This window comes from Ranitomeya variabilis, chromosome 3 (assembly GCF_051348905.1).
Source record: "Ranitomeya variabilis isolate aRanVar5 chromosome 3, aRanVar5.hap1, whole genome shotgun sequence".
Lineage (NCBI taxonomy): Eukaryota > Metazoa > Chordata > Amphibia > Anura > Dendrobatidae > Ranitomeya > Ranitomeya variabilis.
In genome coordinates this window covers 337,634,310-337,655,413 of record NC_135234.1, presented here as the reverse complement: position 1 = coordinate 337,655,413, position 21,104 = coordinate 337,634,310, and the positions used below count along the sequence as shown (strand labels likewise).

Below are 21,104 nucleotides of genomic sequence, written 5' to 3'. Positions count from 1 at the left end.
ACCACCCCAGAGCTCCCTAGGGAGGGATAGCATCTCGCCTGGAGCCTTCCTGCACGACCGGACTCCAGGTATCCGTCTTTGCACCTTCCGTTCTCCTCTCCTGCGTCTGTCCCCGATAAGAGACAGGAAAAACACTGAAGGGTAGTGGTGGTGGTGAGGCGCTATTTAACCTCTTCTGTGTCCTTGTCCCTATCAAGGATACGAAGGACAACCTCCTGGTGGTGCTGTCAGGAGGGACGTCCTGGAAAAATAGCTGTTCGGCCAACAGCTATATGTATGGAGACATTAAAGTAATCATTTGGGGTCCTCTTTTATAGAAGTGGAGAACCCCTTTAAAGATAAAATAACGAGACCGTACTCCCTCCCTCGCCGACTTGCTCCAACCTGTGTTTTGGCTGCAACAGTGACATTACATCACCGAGCTCAGAGCCTATGCTTATGTAGATGGCACAAGAGGCTGATCTCAGAGAAACAGAGTAACATTGGTCTTTCTTATTTTACATTCCAGGAATTGTTTTGAGGTAAGTTGATGTAAAGTGGAAAACCCCTTTTAAAGCTTAACAGGAAAAAGCCATCCAAAAAAAAAAATCTTCATATGAAAGATGCATGCGAGAACTGCATAGGTTTAGTATTTGATTGAGAAAGGGCTATTCAAAAGTCTGTTACTAACATTTCAGAACAGTTTCTGAGCTCAATAGACCTTTGCTTAGCTGCGTTGTCAAACATTTAGGTACAGAAATTCATAAGCAGTGTGAAAAAGGCTTTAATAGACCATTTTTTTTCTCTAGCAAAATGGCGCCACCTGCGCAGTAGCATTTATTGGATCGCTGATAGATGCTACTGCACAAGCGGTACCTTTTTGAAACAGAATTTTTTCCTAAGTTTATTTATACCAGCAAATAAAATAATTTAATGCACATTATAGATGCAATCATGCTGCAGCACAGGTACCGCCTCTGCATGCTGAAGGTGATTTTTTTTTTATATATATTATATTCAGTATGTAAAATAGCGGGCAGGTCACTGGGGGATCAGAGACCCTGTCATAAGCCATACAGATGCATATGTAAGCAGAGCACCACCTAAAGACCCCCCCACAGGCCGCACCGGAGCATGAGAATCTCATTAACTAAAAATAAAGATTAAAGAACAACCACAAGACGGAGTTCATCATCCCACGTATCACTTTAATCAGTATAACGGCGCCGACCTGACACTGGGTGTGGGTTACTGTGCACAATCCTGCTGATGGGCTTTAAACGGAACCTCCTATTCTGGAAGTCCCAGATGACACTTTACTAAAGAGAAACTAGCAACTTGGCTTGGTCTGCAAACTGTTCGTGTAGTGTAAAATGCCCCACAAAAATATTTAGAATTGAGAGTCCTCAGTGGTTGACACCTTTTAATGGCTAACTGAAAAGATGGTAACAAATTGCAAGCTTTCAAGACTACTCCGGTCCCTTCATCAGGCATAGCCATTAAAAGATATCAACCACTGAGGACTCTCAATTCTAAATATTTTTCTATCCACTGGCTTACACGGTACCAAGATATATATCTTTCCTGCCACAAAAACTAATGATGAATGCTGTAGCCTTTTGCTTGAATATTGTACAGATGCAGGAGAATTGAAACAAATATTCAGTGGGGTGTACACTTCAGAGGAGGAGCTTACTTTTTTATGCCTAGTATCATCCTCCTAGTGGCAGCAGCATACACTCATGGTTCCTGTGTCCCCCAATGAAGCAATAGAGAAATATTCTTAATTTCATTAACATTGTCTACTTCTGTGCATCACTGGCCTAACAGAAACAGAGTGCGGTTGTCTGTGTATGTTTACGTAGCTGCATCAATGCATTTCCATATATGCTGGCCATCCAATAAATACTGCTAAATTTTGTGCCACTGTGCCCAAGATATCCTGTTAAGAAAAGCCAAAGAGCTTTCTAGAATATAAACTATCGTGTTATATATTGTGCTTATTCTACGGTGGATGATGAAGATACATAGCTTGCAAGTGTAATATGTTAATATTATTTTATAACTCCTAATTTTACACCAAATAAAGAAAAATTATAAATTACAATCACCCACCAGTCTACTGATCTCTTCCTGTCTGTCGGGGGCAGACCTGGCAGTTGCTTTGATCATAGTGGAGGTCTGATTATCAGTCAGCTTCTTGATACATCTCTGGCCTGCTACAATGTTACAGACCTGGAATAAAAATGAACGTTTAAAAAGGAAATCTGTCAGAACCATTCCCCAGACACAAAAAAATAAAAATCCTGCAGTTTTATTTCAGATGAAATTTAAATGGGGGATATCGGGGACTTACTTAATAAAAACAAAGAATGTATATAAACACTAAGGGTATGTGCCCACGATCAGGAATTTCTGCGATATTGATGCTGCTTATTTATGCAGGGTCAAAACCACAGCAGCCAGATGTTACAGCATAGTGGATGGGATTTCTATGAAAGACACGCTGTGGAAACTGACATGCGGCACGTCAATCAGGACCACAGATTGTCAATTTCTCTTGTGGAGACTCTTGTCTCCGCAACAAAAATTTAATCAATAAAATGTACTGAATGCAGATTTACCTGCGTTCAATATAACAGCGTTTTGGGAGCAGCGAAAATACGCTGCATCCAAAGCCCCTGCTACTTCCAGATTGTGGGCACATACCTGCCTGTTAGTGTAATTGTAACTTATCAGCCTGTTGTGCCTGGCGCCGATCTTCCACGGCACAGAGCGGTCATAGACCAGATGTCCTAGGACCCCTTCTCTTCTCAATCTATACACTTGGCCTGGTACAACTCGAAGTCCTATGGCTTCCAGTACCATCTATATGCTGATGACACTCAGATCTACCTCTCTGCCGTCCAGATGTCACCTCTCTGCCGTCCAGAATCCCAGAGTGTCTATCAGCCATATCCTCCTTCTCCTCTGGTTTCCTCAAGCTCAATGTGGACAAATCCAAACTAATTATCGTTCCTCCATCTCATGGATCTTCCTTACCTGATCTATCTATCACAATAAATGAAATCACACTTTCCCCTGTCCCGGAAATCCGCTGCCTTGGAGTAACCCTTGACTCTGCCCTGTCCTTCAAACCGCACATCCAAGATCTCGCCACCTTCAGCTCAAAAATGTTTCCAGAATCCGTCCTTTCCTCAACTCTCACTCTACCAAAATGCTTGTGCATGCCCTAACCATCTCCCACCTCGACTACTGCAACATCCTTCTCTGTGGCCTACCTTCAAACATGCTTGCACCCCTCCAGTTCATCCTTAACCCTGCTGCCCGACTTAATCTCTCTCCTCGCTACACTCCTGCTTCCCCTCTTTGCAAATCCCTTCACTGGCTCCAAATTTCCCAGTGTATCCAATTTAAACTATTAACACTGACCTACAAAGCCATCCATAACCTTTCTCCTCCATATTTTTCCGAACTAATCTCACAATATCTTCCCTCACGTAATCTGATTTTGTTTACTGTAAGTGATATTTGTATTTTGATGTAACCCCGTCTAATGTACAGCACCGTGGAAACAATGGTGCTATATAAATAAATACTAATAAACCACTCCTGCTGGGAAATCAACTGTCTCTGGTGACGTGATGGGGCAGGACTTCTGTGGTCATTCTGACTGACAACAGGCACCCCCTGCTAGGTAGCGGGGATCCGGCTGTCAATCAGAATTATGTTGAAAGTCCGACCCAGTCGACAGAGCAGAGCGGAAGACATGCCCCCGCTCTGTAGATGTGACATCAGCAGAGGTGTCCGATTCCCGGCAGGAGCTGTCTGTGCCGGTAGGAACGGCGCCGGGCACAACTGGCAGGTATGTTGCTATTACCTGCATGTTAGTGGCTAGATCCATTTCTTGTTTTTTGGTAAAGTTCTGGATTAAGTTAAAAGGGGTTGTCCAGTTTTGTGGTGAAAACTTGCAGTCACAATATGTGACTGCAGACATTTGAACGTGGTCAGGATTCTCTGCTATCGCTCCCGAGACCAAGCGGTCATGCTATTTGCATATATGCTCACATGAAATCTGGATGTGAATTAAGCGACGTCTAGTTGGAATGTGGCTGGAAGTAAGCAAAATTGTACACTACTGTTCAAAAGTTTAGGGTCACTTAGAAATGTCCTTTTTGAAAAAAAGCAGTTTTTTCCAATGAAGCATAAACTTGTTCAGAAATACACTGTACATTGTGAATGTTGTAAATGACTATTCTAACGCCAAACGTCTGGTTTGTAATGCAATATCTTAATAGGTGTATAGAGGCCCATTTCCAACAACCATCACTCCAGTGTTCTTATGGTACTCTGTGTTTGCTAACTGTGTAAGAAGGCTAAAGGATGGTTAGAATGCCATGGAAAACCCTTGGGCAAGTATGTTAGCACAGCTGAAAACAGTTTGGCTGATTAGAGAACCTTTAAACCTGACCTGCTTTTGAGCTAGTTGAGAATCTGGAGCATTACATTTGTTGGTTCCATTAAACTCTCAAAATGGCCAGAAAAAAAAACAAAAAAACTTTCATGTGAAACTCGACAGTCTATTCTTGTTCATAGAAATGAAGGTTATTCCATGCGAAAAATTGCTAAGAAACTGAAGATTTCCTACAACGGTGTGTGCTACTCCCTTCAGAGGAGAGCACAAACAGGCTCTAACCAGAGTAGAAAGAGAAGTGGGAGGCCCGCTGCACAACTGAGCAAACAAGACAAGTACATTAGACTCTGTAGTTTGAGAAATCGACACTTCACAGGTCTTCAACTGGCAGCTTCAGTAAATAGTACACGCAAAACGCCAGTGTCATTGTCTACAGTGAAGAGGCGACTCCGGGATGCTGGCCTTCAGGGCAGAGTGGCAAAGAAAAAACCATATCTGGGACTGGCTAATAAAAGGAAAAGATTAATATGGGTAAAAGACCACAGACATTGGACAGAGGAATCCAAGTTGGAGGTATTGGGATCACACAGAAGAACATTTGTGAGATGCAGAACAACTGAAAAGATGCTGTAGGAGTGTCTGACGCCATCTGTCAAGCATGGTGGAGGAAATGTGATGGTCTGGGGTTGCTTTGGTGCTGGAAAAGTGGGAGATTTGTACAAGGTAAAAGGGATTTTGAATAAGGAAGGTTATCACTCCATTTTGCAACGCCATGCCATACCCTGTGACAGCGCTTGATTGGAGCCAATTTTGATTGGACCCAAAGCACACCTCCAAATTATGCAAGAACTATTTAGGGAAGAAGCAGGCAGCTGGTATTCTATCTGTAATGGAGTGGCCAGGGCAGTCACCAGATCTCAACCCCATTGAGCTGTTGTGGGAGCAGCTTGACCGTATGGCACACAAAAAGTGCCCATCAAGCCAAACCAACTTGTGGGAGGGGCTTCTGGAACCATGGGGTGAAATTTCTCCAGATTACCTTAGAAAATTAACTGCTAGAATGCCAAAGGTCTGCAATGCTGTAATTGCTGCAAAGGGAGCATTCTTTGACGAAAGCAAAGTTTGAAGGAGAAAATAATTATTCAAAATAAAAATCTTTTTTTTTGAACCTTGTCAATGTCTGGACTAGATTTTCAATTCATTTGGTAACTCATTTGATTAATAAAAGTATGAGTTTTCATGGAAAACACAAAATTGCCTGGGTGACCCTAAACTTTTAAAAGGTAGTGTATACTTGTGGTCACATGATCTCCCAGTCTCAACAGCATGCAGTGCAGGCGCTGTAAGGATTCAGAAGTCTGTAGACTTTCCCAAGACCAGACAGCCCCTCTAAGTGCTCTATATGTGATCAGAGCACTTCCCAAGTCTCTGCCTGCTTGCTATATTAGCTGCCAGCCCCACTTTTCTCTGATTGACTGACAGCTCACTGGTATTACTACACAGCCAGTGAGCAGTCAGTAAAGCAGGGGAAGGTGGGGAATAGAGCCAGGAAGGCAGAGACTTGGAAAGTGCTCTAATCACACTCAGACCACTAAAGCATAATTTGCATATGAAGTTACACAGTGATTTTTTTCCAGTGAGTGTGCAATATATTGCATCACTAAAAGGTGTGGATAACCTTGTTTGAGTGAGCAACATAGTCATATAAACAATTTGGGGGTCTTGGATCATTCTGACAGATTCCCTCAGTTGTTTAGTAATTGTGACTGGTGTTAATAGTCAGAAAAACTTTAAATGGGCCTGGACATGTGCTGGCATGAGCAGGGGGACCTTGCATGCCCTGCAGGATTCCAATCCATGACGGTGTAGTATGCTACTGGTAATGTCTGAGACTGTGTTCCCAGCTCTCTTCAGGTCATTTACCAAGTCCTCCCATGTAGTTCTGGGCTGATTCCTGACCTTTACCAGAATCATCCTTACCCAATGAGGCGAGAAATTGCATGGAGCCCCAGACAGAGGAAGATTGGCAGTCATCTTGTGCTTCTTCCATTTTCTCATAATTGTACCAACATTTGCTGCCTTCTCACCAAGCTGCTTGCCTATTGTCCTGTAGCCCATCCCTGCCTTGTGCAGGTCTACAATTTTGTCCCTGGAGTCTATAGACAGGTCTTTGGTTTTGGCCATGGTGGAGAGGTTGGAGTGTGATTGATTGTGTGGACAGGTGTCTTTCATACAGGTTGAATGAGTACAGGCAATGAATGCAGAGTAGGAGGGCTTCTTTATATATATAAAAAAAAAAAAGGGTTTGTGAGAGCCAAAATTTCGGCTGGCTGGCTGGTAGGTGATCATGTAATAAAATGCAGTTTAATTATTTAAAAATCATACAATGTGATTTTCCGTTTTATATTTTTAGATTCTGTCTCTCCCTCAGTTTAAGCGTACCTGACTTAAAAATTACAAATCTCTCCATTCATTGTATGTGGGAATACTTGCAAAGTCAGCAGTTACATAAATGTCAAATACTTTTTTTCATGCTGTACACTGTTCTTGCACAGGGGCCACCTTCTGTCTGTGTCTGCCCCTTCATTGGCTGTAGCTTTGATGTCACATTGACAGAACAGAAACCAAACTATGAACTTAGCGGCTCTGAGAACAGCATTCTAGTGTAGATGGGACACCAAAATGCATCACAAAGACTCTGCTAACCAATCTGAGAGCAGCATGATGTATAAGCAGAGACCTTGACTCCATTTACTGGGCTGCTTGCTGCAAATCTATCAGTTCTCTAAATGCTGAGCTCCGTATAACCCAGCCCCCATCACTGATTAACAGCTTTCTGCCCATGCACAGTGTACTCAGAAAGCTGCCAATCAGTGGTGGGGGGCAGAGTTATACACCGCTCATGAATATGGAGAAATACATGGCAGCAGGCTTACTAGCCCCTCTAGTGATAAAATAGGGATTTCATTAAAACCTACAGTAGGAAGGCCAGTAATAGACACATCGCTGGAATCCGGTCTGTCACCAAACCGCTCCCAGATTAGATGCAAACAAAAAAAAACCTGGTGATAGAATTCCTTTAACAGCTACATGAGGAATTTTTTTTTTTTTTCATGCGACAAGATGTAGTTTTCATTGGTTCCATTTTTGGGTACATACGGTCATGAAAGTGTTGTCACCCTTAAAATTGTCCAGTAAATGAAATATTTCTCCCAGAAAAGTATTGCAATTATACATGTTTTGTTACATACATGTCTATTTGCTTTGTGTGTATTGGAACAACACGACAAAATAATTAAAAAGGAAAATTGGAAATAATTTCACACAAAACCCCAAAAATGGGCTGGACAAAATTGTTGGCATCTCTCTAAAATTGTGGGTAAATAACTTTGTTTCAAGCATGTGATGCTCGTTTAAACTCACCTGTGACAAGTAACAGGTGTGGGCAATATGACAATTATACCTGAAAACAGGTAGAAAAGGGAGAAGTTGACTCAATCTTTGCATTGTGTATGCCACACTAAACACGGAGAACAGAAAGAGGAGAACGGTCCAAGGACTTAAACAAATCCAAAGGTTACAAGTCCATCTCCAGAGATTTTGATGTTCTTTTGTTCACGGTGCGTGACACAAGACATTTACAACCCATAGCACTGTAGCTACTCTCTCTGGATGGTAGGGAAAAACTGATGAAAGGTTACAAAGCAGAATAGTCCAGATGGTGGATAAGCAGCCCCAATCTAGTTCCAAAGAAATTCAAGAGTGTCCTGCAGTCTCAGGGTGCATCAGTGTCAGCAACGAACTGTCAACATTTGAATGAAAAGAAATGCTATGGCAGGAGACTTAGGAGGACTTAACTGCTGACACAAACATAAAAAAAAAGCCAGACTGCAGTTTGGCAGAATGTACGCAAGTCAAAATCCTTCTGGGATAGAGTCTTGTGGACAGATGAAACCAAGATAGAGACTTTTGGTAAAGAACATCATTGTACTGTTTACCAAAAACAGAAATAGGCCTACAAAGAAAAGAACATTGCACCTATGGTCAAATATAGTGGGGGTTCAAATATGTTTTGGGGTTGTTTTGCTGCCTCTGGGTGCCTTGACTAAGAGCAAGGCATCATGAAATTAGAAAATTACCAAAGGATTCTGGGTTGCAATGTAGTGCCCACTATCAGAAAGCTGGGTTTGTGTCCTAGATCATGGGTCTTCCAGCAGGACAATGACCCCAAATATACTTTAAAGGGAACCTATCACCCCGTTTTTTAAAAATTAGATAAAAATAGTGTGAAATAGGGGCAGAGCTGGGCTTTACATTAGTGCCTTTTTGGTGCCTTTACACCCCCGTTAGGCTGCCGAAATACCTTTGTGAAGTGGCCTATTAATAAAAAAACAACAACATAATCACGTTCCTCCATCATGTTCTCATACACTTTATGCAGTTAATAGCCCTCTGTGTCTGTACTGCTACATACTTAGGCAGTTAACTGGTTCATGCAGCTTTACATGAACACCCGAGCCTTACACTATGGCTGGTCCAAATAACTAAAGCAATTGTTACCATCCACCTCTCGTGTCTCCCCTTTTCCTCATAGATTGTAAGCTTGCGAGCAGGGCCCTCATTCCTCCTGGTATCTGTTTTGAACTGTGATTTCTGTTATGCTGTAATGTCTGTTGTCTGTATAAGTCCCCTCTATAAGTTGTAAAGCGCTGCGGAATATGTTGGCGCTATATAAATAAAATTATTATTATTATTATTATTATTATTAAGTGGCCGTTTTGTCCTGTCACTCAAGTTGGTCAGGTCGGATGGGCGTGGTCACAGCGCTGTTTCTCCCCCAGATCAGGCTCATCATTACGTTGGTGGCGTAGTGGTGTGCGCATGTCCAAAGAGAAGATCCACTGCCCAGGAGATTCAAAACAGCGCGGTCTACGCTATTCGCCGTTTACCGGTGGGCGCGGCCATCTTTCCTGTGGCCGCGCGTGCGCAGATGGGGCGCTCTGCTGCCCGGGGCTTCAGGAAAATGGCCGCGGGATTCCGCGCGTGCGCAGATGGAGATCGCGGCGGCCATTTTCCTGAAGCCCCGGGCAGCAGAGCGCTCCATCTGCGCACGCGCGGCCACAGGAAAGATGGCAGCGCCCACCGGTAAACGGCGAATAGTGTAGACCGCGCTGTTTTGAATCTCCTGGGCAGTGGATCTTCTCTTTGGACATGCGCACACCACTACGCCACCAACGTAATGATGAGCCTGATCTGGGGGAGAAACAGCGCTGTGACCACGCCCATCCGACCTGACCAACTTGAGTGACAGGACAAAACGGCCACTTCACAAAGGTATTTCGGCAGCCTAACGGGGGTGTAAAGGCACCAAAAAGGCACTAATGTAAAGCCCAGCTCTGCCCCTATTTCACACTATTTTTATCTAATCTTTAAAAAACGGGGTGATAGGTTCCCTTTAAGAAACACCCAGAAATGGATGATAAAGCACTGGAGAGTTCTGAAGTTTCCAGCAATGAGTCCGGATCTAAATCCCACTGAACACCTGTGGAGAGATCTTAAAATTGCTGTTAGGAGAAGGCACGCACGAAATATGAGACACCTGGAGCAGTTTTCAAAAGAAAAGTGGTCCGGAATTCCAGTTGAGAAGTGTTATAACCTTGTTTATGGTTATATAGGAAGTGATTGATTGCAGTTATTTATTCCAAGTGGCCAGCAACCAAATATTAAGTTGAGTGTGCCAACAACTTTGTCAGGCCCATTTTCAGGGTTTTGAGTGAAATTATGTCTAATTTGCCTTTCCTCTGTTTTTGTGCAGTTCCAATAGACACAAGGAAAAACAAAATGTGTATAACAAAACATGTGTAATTGCAATAATTTTCGGGGAGAAATACTTCATTTTCTGGAACAATTTCAAGGGTGACAACACTCTCAGCCACTCTGACTTCGAGGTTTTTTTTCTCCACTTTGTTTTTTCCCTTCTACAAAAAATAATTGCCATGATTACGTGTGTTGCCCATGTGACATAACTAAAGATAGAGTTTTGTACTATGGGTCAATATGAGAACAGTGATACCCAACTAATAACTTTTTAAGTTTACTACTTTTGAATAAGAAAACGTTTTAGAATTTCTTTTTCTTTTTTAATTTGCCACAACTTTTTATTGAGTACAGAGAGGTTTATGTAGACTTGTTCTTTGCATAAAGATCCATAGTTTTTATTGGGGTCCATATGACTGATGTTTTTTATTTTATTTTAAGTGGGACTGGATGAATGACACATGGCAATCTGGAAAAGTTTTTCTATCTTTTATTTTTTTTTCCAGAGTTCACGGTGTGAGAAATAATAATTGTACTGTTTTTTTTTCAGAGATGTGGCGATAGCAGATTCGTCTTTGGGACATTAGCATTTATTAGATTAAATGGACAGCAGGCAGTGTCCACCTATCTGCACGCATGGCAGGGCAAAGGCTTTTGGAGGCTGTCCTGGTGTCAAGAAAGGCAGCAGAGAAGCCACTTAATGAATGGCCCCCATTGTTTTGTCAATGGCAGGGCACTTTCTGAATAACTGTACAACAGGCAGAACACAATGTACTAGTTGTACCTGGAGTTTTGCACGGTTTCATAGTTACTATTGTGTTAGCTCTTACCTCCAGAGGTAGATAAGTGTGCTTTTGCTCTTGCCCAACCTGCAGACAGGGAAGATGAGGGTATTTCAGCTGCAAGTTGTATTTCTGTTTAAAGTATTGTGCTACTGTGCACTCAACAGTCTGACCGCTCTCCAACTGCAGTGGGAACCTAAAACACAAGATAAGATGCAAGACTTGTAGATATCTCGGGTTAAAAACCAATGTGTTTAAGAACCTCTGGCTTTACTTACGTTTGGTGGCTGGCAGGCCTACGGGTCACATTACAAACTCTGTATTTTCTTTTCATCTGTCCGCAGTGTGTTACTTCCACTTTTAAACCTATCCATAAAACAAGTATTAAATGTCCGCAGCAGTAAAACTACAAGGCCTATTCTGCAAGTGATGATTTTGCTGAATATGAAACCTTACAGTTTAAGTAAGGCAGTGTTGACCTTATGTGTTCCTGATGCATTTAACACCATGATTTTATTTTTTTTTTTAAAGCATGGTTTTCATAAAAAAGCAGGGGAAACGCATGTGATCACAGACTAATAAAAAGAAAAAACAAAAAAACAACAGCTTAGAAAACTTGTATATTGTAACCATTCTTACTAGCCCTACAATGACTTACCTTTGATCTCCTTAGTGAATCGCACCCGTTGAGAGTCAGTAAGAGGTTTGGGTTGCTCATCAATGTTTCTAATATCAAGAACCTCACACATGAATTCTATGACTGGCTGTGCCTTGTAGAAAGCTGTAGCAGATACTAAAATAGGGAAAACAAATGGGTCAAGTATAAAAGGAACATAAGCATTGATCTGTTCTTTTTTCCATGAGGCCAGTTATAACCTCTTATCTTGATGGCAGCGAGTCCCGACTACACTACGCTCCTTTTCATGAGGCCAGCCCCATGTGTTGGAGATGTGGCGATGCAGAATGTGATCTATTATACTTTTTTTGGTCATGTAAGTTAATCTCTCCTTTTTGGGACAAAATTAGAAACACAGCACACCCTAGAATATGCGCAAATCACAATAAATATCATATATACCAATACCGTAGAGAATAGACAAACACTCAGGGTGCGCTGTGAAGACCAACAGTGGGAACCACTGTAAAGAGGAGACCAAAACCAAAGCAATACGGAACACAGGACCACCAGATAGTATGTCAGCACGAGAATAATTAAAATATGCCTTTATTTGTAAAAGTGGCAATGATTACATAATAATAAAAAAATATAAAAATATATGTATACAAAAGTGCGCAAAAGCAGGAGTTTAAATAAGACAATAATTATGATTATTCTCAGCAAAACCCCCCAAATATTAAAATAAAAGGATTTTTGTTTCAGCTGTGCATATCAGAAAGTGCCAGAAAAGATTTTATATATAAAAAAAATGGGTGTAAGTTTGTGCAAAAGAGTCTAAAAAACATAATGATACAAGCAACAAGGATAAAGTGCTAATGTGCATCACTTAGCCAAACCAATTATAATTGGGTGTATATACAAAAACAAGCCGAATAAATAAAGTGCCAGAGTGCAAAGACCTAAATTAAGGTCAGACAATGTGCCAACTACATAAAAAAAAGTCAAAAAATAGGTATAAGACAGCACAGCAATATATAGATCATATACCTGGGGGGTAAGCTGAGTCCCGTGCCTGCACACACCCGACGCGCGTTTCGGAAAACGATCCTTCATTCGGCTTGTTTTTGTATATACACCCAATTATAATTGGTTTGGCTACTGATGCACATTAGCACTTTATCCTTGTTGCTGGTATCATTATGTTTTTTAGACTCTTTTGCACAAACTTACACCCATTTTTTTTATATATAAAATATTTTCTGGCACTTTCTGATATGCACAGCTGAAACAAAAATCCTTTTATTTTAATATTTGGGGGGTTTTGCTGAGAATAATCATAATTATTGTCTTATTTAAAAAACTGCTTTTGCGCACTTTTGTATACATATATTTTTATATATTTTTTTATTATTATGTAATCATTGCCACTTTTACAAATAAAGGCATATTTTAATTATTCTCGTGCTTACATACTATCTGGTGGTCCTGTGTTCCGTATTGCTTTGGTCTTGGCCTCTTTTTGGGACAAAGTTCAATCAGTGACTCGAAGGTTCATAGATCTCGTGCTTGACCTGACTCATGAGCTTTTCTTGTCCATCACTGCGACATCTCGCTAAAAACATATAGGCATTCGATAATGAGGCACTTAATCCTGACGGCTCGGGCGCGCATCTCCCTTCTCTGGGAAAAAATAAATAAAATACCACTCCAACAATCGTTCTTTGGTTGACTAAAATAAATGAATTCATGTTAATGGAGGAACTGACCGCTACAGTCAGTAACTCTTATGACAGTTTTTATAAAACTTGGTTTTCTTGGCTCGATTTTAGATCTTCCACCGAATATCGGACATATAAGCGAGAATCACTGAATATAGGACCCTTAGTCTGATTAACATCCCCCCTCCCTGCTAGTCTGCCCTTGTTTCCTTTCCTGTTCTCTACTTTTTTCTATCTGCTTCTTTCTTGGCTTGGATCTTATATTTGGTTGATGTTATAGGGAAACTTCACATCATTTCACTTTATTGAATAATTGTTGCTAAAGAATTTATTGAGTATGACTAACGATATTGATGTCAATATGTTCTGTCACATTCCTTACCACAACCTTTATGGCTATTGTACTATGTCACATGCTGTTAATTCGGATTGTGGCGTACTCAGTGCCTTAGGTCTCTGCCGTTTCATATGCAATTTAGCAAAGTAAAAAGAGCATAAAAAAGGGAACAGATTTCATAACTTTATTCAATCATTAATCTAGAGAAATAGTGTAGAAAACAGAAGCAATTAACAAGGTAGTGTTTGCTTCAGTAATGATCAAATGGAACTTGTATGATGTGTGTTACTTGTTTTAATAAAATATAAAAGGGGAGTAAGTATTCCCTCTTACCATCAATGTTGAGCATCATGTTCCACATGGCTGGGCGTACAGATTGATGGAACCCAAACCAGACCTCACGTCCCCCTCCCAGGGGGTGATAGTAACCTTCAGGTGGTGAGAAGAAGGAGCGGCCCACTGGAGTATACCTGTAAAGAAATCACGTGCATTCCAGAAACGGTAGCATTAACCTGACATTCCCTCACATGCCAAATAGTGAAATGCACTGAGAGAGATTAGGCCCTTACCTCATTGACGCGAGGTGCCTCATCGCTACATCTAGGGCCTGCACAGATTCTAGAGGAAGCTGAATTCTTCCACTCCCCAGAGCTTCATGTAGCATCCGCCAGCTTACCACTGCCATCCATTTAATGGACACTTTGAATATCCGATCCTTTCCCTCACCAGGTATGGTTACCTCAAAATCAACCTGCATATCAAAACATGTATAGGATGAAGCTGTAGCCACATCATCTTATGGAATACCGATTGCTCCCCAAGTGAAATGTAAGGCTTTACCCGTTCATGACCAATAGGCAATGCTGTGACTGTGTATATGTTCTTCTTTCCATCATATACTGGTTTCCGGTCTCCAAATATCTGTGGCTTGAAATGTTGAACCATATATTCAACAACTTCCCTGAAAGCATAAAACAGGATTAGGGGCAAATTTATACGATAACAAATAAGAATAAGCAGCATAATGTAGAGACAGAGAACCCAATTCCAGCAATGTATCACTGACTGGGCTGCTTTCCGCAGTTTTTATATAATCCCCATTTTATTTACTGCAGATCTAGAAGTTCTCTAAATTCTGAGCTATGTACAACCTCGCCCACACCACTGGTTGCCAGCTTTCTGTGTACACTGTGCATAGACAGAAAACTGCCAATCAGTGGGGAGGACGGGTTTATATAGAGCTCATGAATATGGAGGACTACATGGCAGCAGGTATACTACTCACTAGTGAGAAGATTCCTGTTTTTTTTTTCAAGCAGGATTTTAATGAAAACGACAGCAAGCAGCCCAGTAACTGACATCGCTAAAATAAGGGTCTCTGTCTACATTATGTTACTCTCAGGCTAGCTGGCAAAAAGCTAGCAACAGATTCCCTTTAAAACAGCATCAGTTTTTTTTCCTTACTAAACAGCACTGTATAACACCCAGGGGGCCATAGAGGGGTACGATATTAGGCAGCCAGTAAAAAGTCACTTGCTGGAGTTGATGTGTTTGAAAGCATAAAATATGGGCTGGTATAAAGATTTAAGTGACTGCAGAAAATATGGGCTGGTACAGGGATCTAAGTGCCTGCAGAAAATATGGACTGATACAGGGATCTAAGTGCCTGCAGAAAATATGGGCTGATACAGGGATCTAAGTGACTGCAGAAAATATGGGCTGGTACAGGGATCTAAGTGCCTGCAGAAAATATGGGCTGGTACAGGGATCTAAGTGCCTGCAGAAAATATGGACTGATACAGGGATCTAAGTGCCTGCAGAAAATATGGGCTGATACAGGGATCTAAGTGACCGCAGAAAATATGGGCTGGTACAGGGATCTAAGTGCCTGCAGAAAATATGGGCTGGTACAGGGATCTAAGTGCCTGCAGAAAATATGGGCTGGTACAGGGATCTAAGTGACTGCAGAAAATATGGGCTGGTACAGGGATCTAAGTGCCTGCAGAAAATATGGGCTGATACAGGGATCTAAGTGACTGCAGAAAATATGGGCTGGTACAGGGATCTAAGTGCCTGCAGAAAATATGGGCTGGTACAGGGATCTAAGTGCCTGCAGAAAATATGGGCTGGTACAGGGATCTAAGTGCCTGCAGAAAATATGGACTGATACAGGGATCTAAGTGACTGCAGAAAATATGGGCTGGTACAGGGATCTAAGTGACTGCAGAAAATATGGGCTGGTACAGGGATCTAAGTGCCTGCAGAAAATATGGGCTGGTACAGGGATCTAAGTGACTGCAGAAAATATGGACTGATACAGGGATCTAAGTGACTGCAGAAAATATGGGCTGGTACAGGGATCTAAGTGCCTGCAGAAAATATGGGCTGGTACAGGGATCTAAGTGACTGCAGAAAATATGGGCTGGTACAGGGATCTAAGTGCCTGCAGAAAATATGGGCTGGTACAGGGATCTAAGTGACTGCAGAAAATATGGGCTGGTACAGGGATCTAAGTGACTGCAGAAAATATGGGCTGGTACAGGGATCTAAGTGACTGCAGAAAATATGGGCTGGTACAGGGATCTAAGTGACTGCAGAAAATATGGGCTGGTACAGGGATCTAAGTGCCTGCAGAAAATATGGGCTGGTACAGGGATCTAAGTGACTGCAGAAAATATGGGCTGATACAGGGATCTAAGTGCCTGCAGAAAATATGGGCTGGTACAGGGATCTAAGTGCCTGCAGAAAATATGGACTGATACAGGGATCTAAGTGACTGCAGAAAATATGGGCTGGTACAGGGATCTAAGTGCCTGCAGAAAATATGGACTGATACAGGGATCTAAGTGACTGCAGAAAATATGGGCTGGTACAGGGATCTAAGTGACTGCAGAAAATATGGGCTGGTACAGGGATCTAAGTGACTGCAGAAAATATGGACTGATACAGGGATCTAAGTGACTGCAGAAAATATGGGCTGGTACAGGGATCTAAGTGCCTGCAGAAAATATGGGCTGGTACAGGGATCTAAGTGCCTGCAGAAAATATGGACTGATACAGGGATCTAAGTGACTGCAGAAAATATGGGCTGGTACAGGGATCTAAGTGACTGCAGAAAATATGGGCTGGTACAGGGATCTAAGTGCCTGCAGAAAATATGGGCTGGTACAGGGATCTAAGTGCCTGCAGAAAATATGGACTGATACAGGGATCTAAGTGCCTGCAGAAAATATGGGCTGGTACAGGGATCTAAGTGACTGCAGAAAATATGGACTGGTACAGGGATCTAAGTGACTGCAGAAAATATGGACTGATACAGGGATCTAAGTGCCTGCAGAAAATATGGGCTGGTACAGGGATCTAAGTGCCTGCAGAAAATATGGGCTGGTACAGGGATCTAAGTGACTGCAGAAAATATGGACTGATACAGGGATCTAAGCGACTGCAGAAAATATGGGCTGGTACAGGGATCTAAGTGACTGCAGAAAATATGGACTGATACAGGGATCTAAGTGCCTGCAGAAAATATGGGCTGGTACAGGGATCTAAGTGACTGCAGAAAATATGGGCTGGTACAGGGATCTAAGTGCCTGCAGAAAATATGGGCTGGTACAGGGATCTAAGTGCCTGCAGAAAATATGGGCTGGTATAGGGATCTAAGTGACTGCAGAAAATATGGGCTGGTACAGGGATCTAAGTGACTGCAGAAAATATGGGCTGGTACAGGGATCTAAGTGACTGCAGAAAATATGGACTGATACAGGGATCTAAGTGCCTGCAGAAAATATGGGCTGGTACAGGGATCTAAGTGACTGCAGAAAATATGGACTGATACAGGGATCTAAGTGACTGCAGAAAATATGGGCTGATACAGGGATCTAAGTGCCTGCAGAAAATATGGGCTGATACAGGGATCTAAGTGCCTGCAGAAAATATGGACTGATACAGGGATCTAAGTGCCTGCAGAAAATATGGGCTGATACAGGGATCTAAGTGACTGCAGAAAATATGGGCTGGTACAGGGATCTAAGTGCCTGCAGAAAATATGGGCTGGTACAGGGATCTAAGTGCCTGCAGAAAATATGGGCTGGTACAGGGATCTAAGTGACTGCAGAAAATATGGGCTGGTACAGGGATCTAAGTGACTGCAGAAAATATGGACTGATACAGGGATCTAAGTGACTGCAGAAAATATGGGCTGGTACAGGGATCTAAGTGCCTGCAGAAAATATGGGCTGGTACAGGGATCTAAGTGCCTGCAGAAAATATGGACTGATACAGGGATCTAAGCGACTGCAGAAAATATGGGCTGGTACAGGGATCTAAGTGACTGCAGAAAATATGGACTGATACAGGGATCTAAGTGCCTGCAGAAAATATGGGCTGGTACAGGGATCTAAGTGACTGCAGAAAATATGGGCTGGTACAGGGATCTAAGTGACTGCAGAAAATATGGACTGGTACAGGGATCTAAGCGACTGCAGAAAATATGGGCTGGTACAGGGATCTAAGTGACTGCAGAAAATATGGACTGATACAGGGATCTAAGTGCCTGCAGAAAATATGGGCTGGTACAGGGATCTAAGTGACTGCAGAAAATATGGGCTGGTACAGGGATCTAAGTGCCTGCAGAAAATATGGGCTGGTACAGGGATCTAAGTGCCTGCAGAAAATATGGACTGATACAGGGATCTAAGTGCCTGCAGAAAATATGGGCTGGTACAGGGATCTAAGTGACTGCAGAAAATATGGACTGGTACAGGGATCTAAGTGACTGCAGAAAATATGGACTGATACAGGGATCTAAGTGCCTGCAGAAAATATGGGCTGGTACAGGGATCTAAGTGCCTGCAGAAAATATGGGCTGGTACAGGGATCTAAGTGACTGCAGAAAATATGGACTGATACAGGGATCTAAGCGACTGCAGAAAATATGGGCTGGTACAGGGATCTAAGTGACTGCAGAAAATATGGACTGATACAGGGATCTAAGTGCCTGCAGAAAATATGGGCTGGTACAGGGATCTAAGTGACTGCAGAAAATATGGGCTGGTACAGGGATCTAAGTGCCTGCAGAAAATATGGGCTGGTACAGGGATCTAAGTGCCTGCAGAAAATATGGGCTGGTATAGGGATCTAAGTGACTGCAGAAAATATGGGCTGGTACAGGGATCTAAGTGACTGCAGAAAATATGGGCTGGTACAGGGATCTAAGTGACTGCAGAAAATATGGACTGATACAGGGATCTAAGTGCCTGCAGAAAATATGGGCTGGTACAGGGATCTAAGTGACTGCAGAAAATATGGACTGATACAGGGATCTAAGTGACTGCAGAAAATATGGGCTGATACAGGGATCTAAGTGCCTGCAGAAAATATGGGCTGATACAGGGATCTAAGTGCCTGCAGAAAATATGGACTGATACAGGGATCTAAGTGCCTGCAGAAAATATGGGCTGGTACAGGGATCTACGGTAAGTGACTAACGGTGACCGAGTTAGAGCATATCCAAATCAGGAGGTTCTGAGGGCTGTTCCCAGAATGCACTGGTTAGTACCCACCAAAAATGATCTCCATATACACAAAGTTTAAAAACTGTATAATACCAGAAGTATGGCAGGCACTATTATGAAACAAGGGCTGCACAATCTTCTGACTGTCGAGTATACTGCATAGCATAGCCATCATATTACAATCTCCTATATTTACAACTGTTAGCTCCACAGCTAAAACATTAGTTGTGTTTAAGATTCACCTGTTGACACGCCTGGGACATTTGTCTGGCTTAATATCCACTTCATAATGGTAGACATCAATCTTGGGAATGTCCACTTCAAAATAGTTGGCAAGAAGTTTTATTGGTTTCCCAACTGTGCCAATTCCAGGACGACGTGGGGCTTGGAACACTTGCTGCAATGGCGGGACAAGCCCACTTGGGGCTGTAAGGAGGAAAAAACAAACAAACACACACATGGATTACATGTACAATGGCTAGCAGATTCCCTACATTTACATTCTCAGGGTGAATTGAGCACAAGTGAACAAACATTTTCTCCTACCATTTTCTCCTAACCCTTACAGGCTGATCTTTACCTAAAGTATGAGTAATCATCATTATAATTTTTATTTCATTAATCAATAGTACACATCACAATAAGGAGCTTTAGAAAATATCTTACCTAAGAAGTTTGCTTCTTTCACCTTTAGACTTATTTGTCACACAATTCCTGGGGAAAAATCTGTATTCAGTAAAAACAGATTTTCCCATTAAGTAACAGTTGGTGCTTTTAAAATTCTATGGGAGCAAGGGAGGAGATAGAAGGAAGGAGCTAGAGGTAGACCCTGACATTCTGCTGCAAGTTGTTCTGAAACCAGTTACAGTTCTCCATAGAACTGTATGAGCACCAGCTTTCGCTTCCTATCCCAGCAATGGGAAAATCTAAATTTTCTAAAGACAAAATTTTACCTGTGAACTGAGATTGAGTGATCAGATCAGGATAAGAAAGTGGATTTCTATAATAAGGTATATTGCTAATCTATTTATTGTCAAGTGTACTATTGATTTATGAAAAACAAACATAATGATGGTCACTTTTTAAAGAACAAATTGAAATTAGAAGATGATGCAACCACTCGTCTCCATTGGCTGCATCATCCAATCAAGCCGAGTGGTCAAACACCACGGGCAAGAGTGGCATTTGGTTATTAAAAAAAAAAAAGAAAGGATTTTTACTTGATCACTGAAATGGAAGGCAAACCTGCTCCAAGTTGCTCACTTTAAAGGGAACCTGTCACCCCGTTTTTTCAGTATGAGATAAAAATACCATTAAATAGGGCCTGAGCTGTGCTGGACAATAGTGTATTTTGTGTACCCTGATTCCCCACCTATGCTGCCGAAATACGTTACTAAAGTCGCCGTTTTCGCCTGTCAATCAAGGTGGTCAGGTCAAATGGTCGTGGTGAAATCGCTTCTTCTCCCCCAGATCTTGCTCATCTTTCTGTTGGTGGCATAGTGGTTTGCGCATGCCCAACAGGGGAATGCACTGCGCAGCTGAAGAAAAAGAGCGCGATCTGCGCTATTCACCGCTGGCGGAGGCCATCTTCCTGAGGCCGCGCGTGCGCAGTTGGAGCGCTCTGCTGCCCGGGGCTTCAGGAAAATGGCCGCAGGATGCCGCGCGTGCCCAGTTGGAGATCGCGGCGGCCATTTTCCTGAAGCCGAGTTCGCATCTCGGCTTCAGGAAAATGGCCGCCGCGATCCCCACCTGCGCACGCGCGGCATCCCGCGGCCATTTTCCTGAAGCCCCGGGCAGCAGAGCGCTCCATCTGCGCATGCGCGGCCTCAGGAAGATGGCCGCCGCCAGCGAAAAAGCGGTGAATAGCGCAGATGGCGCTCTTTTTCTTCAGCTGCGCAGTGCATTCCCCTGTTGGGCATGCGCAA

The 21,104-nt window shown here is 42.5% G+C and overlaps 1 protein-coding gene across 1 annotated transcript in view; it reads right to left on the bottom strand.

The window, feature by feature from the left end:
- Positions 1-21,104, bottom strand: part of LOC143815970 (protein argonaute-1) — a 97,342-nt gene that overhangs the window by 17,415 nt on the left and 58,823 nt on the right. Inside the window, exons 2-9 of the mRNA XM_077295817.1 lie at positions 19,422-19,605; positions 14,507-14,627; positions 14,236-14,417; positions 14,000-14,136; positions 11,651-11,785; positions 11,271-11,358; positions 11,041-11,188; positions 2,095-2,214 (exon numbers count right to left, since the gene is read on the bottom strand). Coding sequence (XP_077151932.1) covers positions 2,095-2,214; positions 11,041-11,188; positions 11,271-11,358; positions 11,651-11,785; positions 14,000-14,136; positions 14,236-14,417; positions 14,507-14,627; positions 19,422-19,605 — 1,115 coding nt within the window. The remainder of the gene's footprint in view (positions 1-2,094; positions 2,215-11,040; positions 11,189-11,270; positions 11,359-11,650; positions 11,786-13,999; positions 14,137-14,235; positions 14,418-14,506; positions 14,628-19,421; positions 19,606-21,104) is intronic.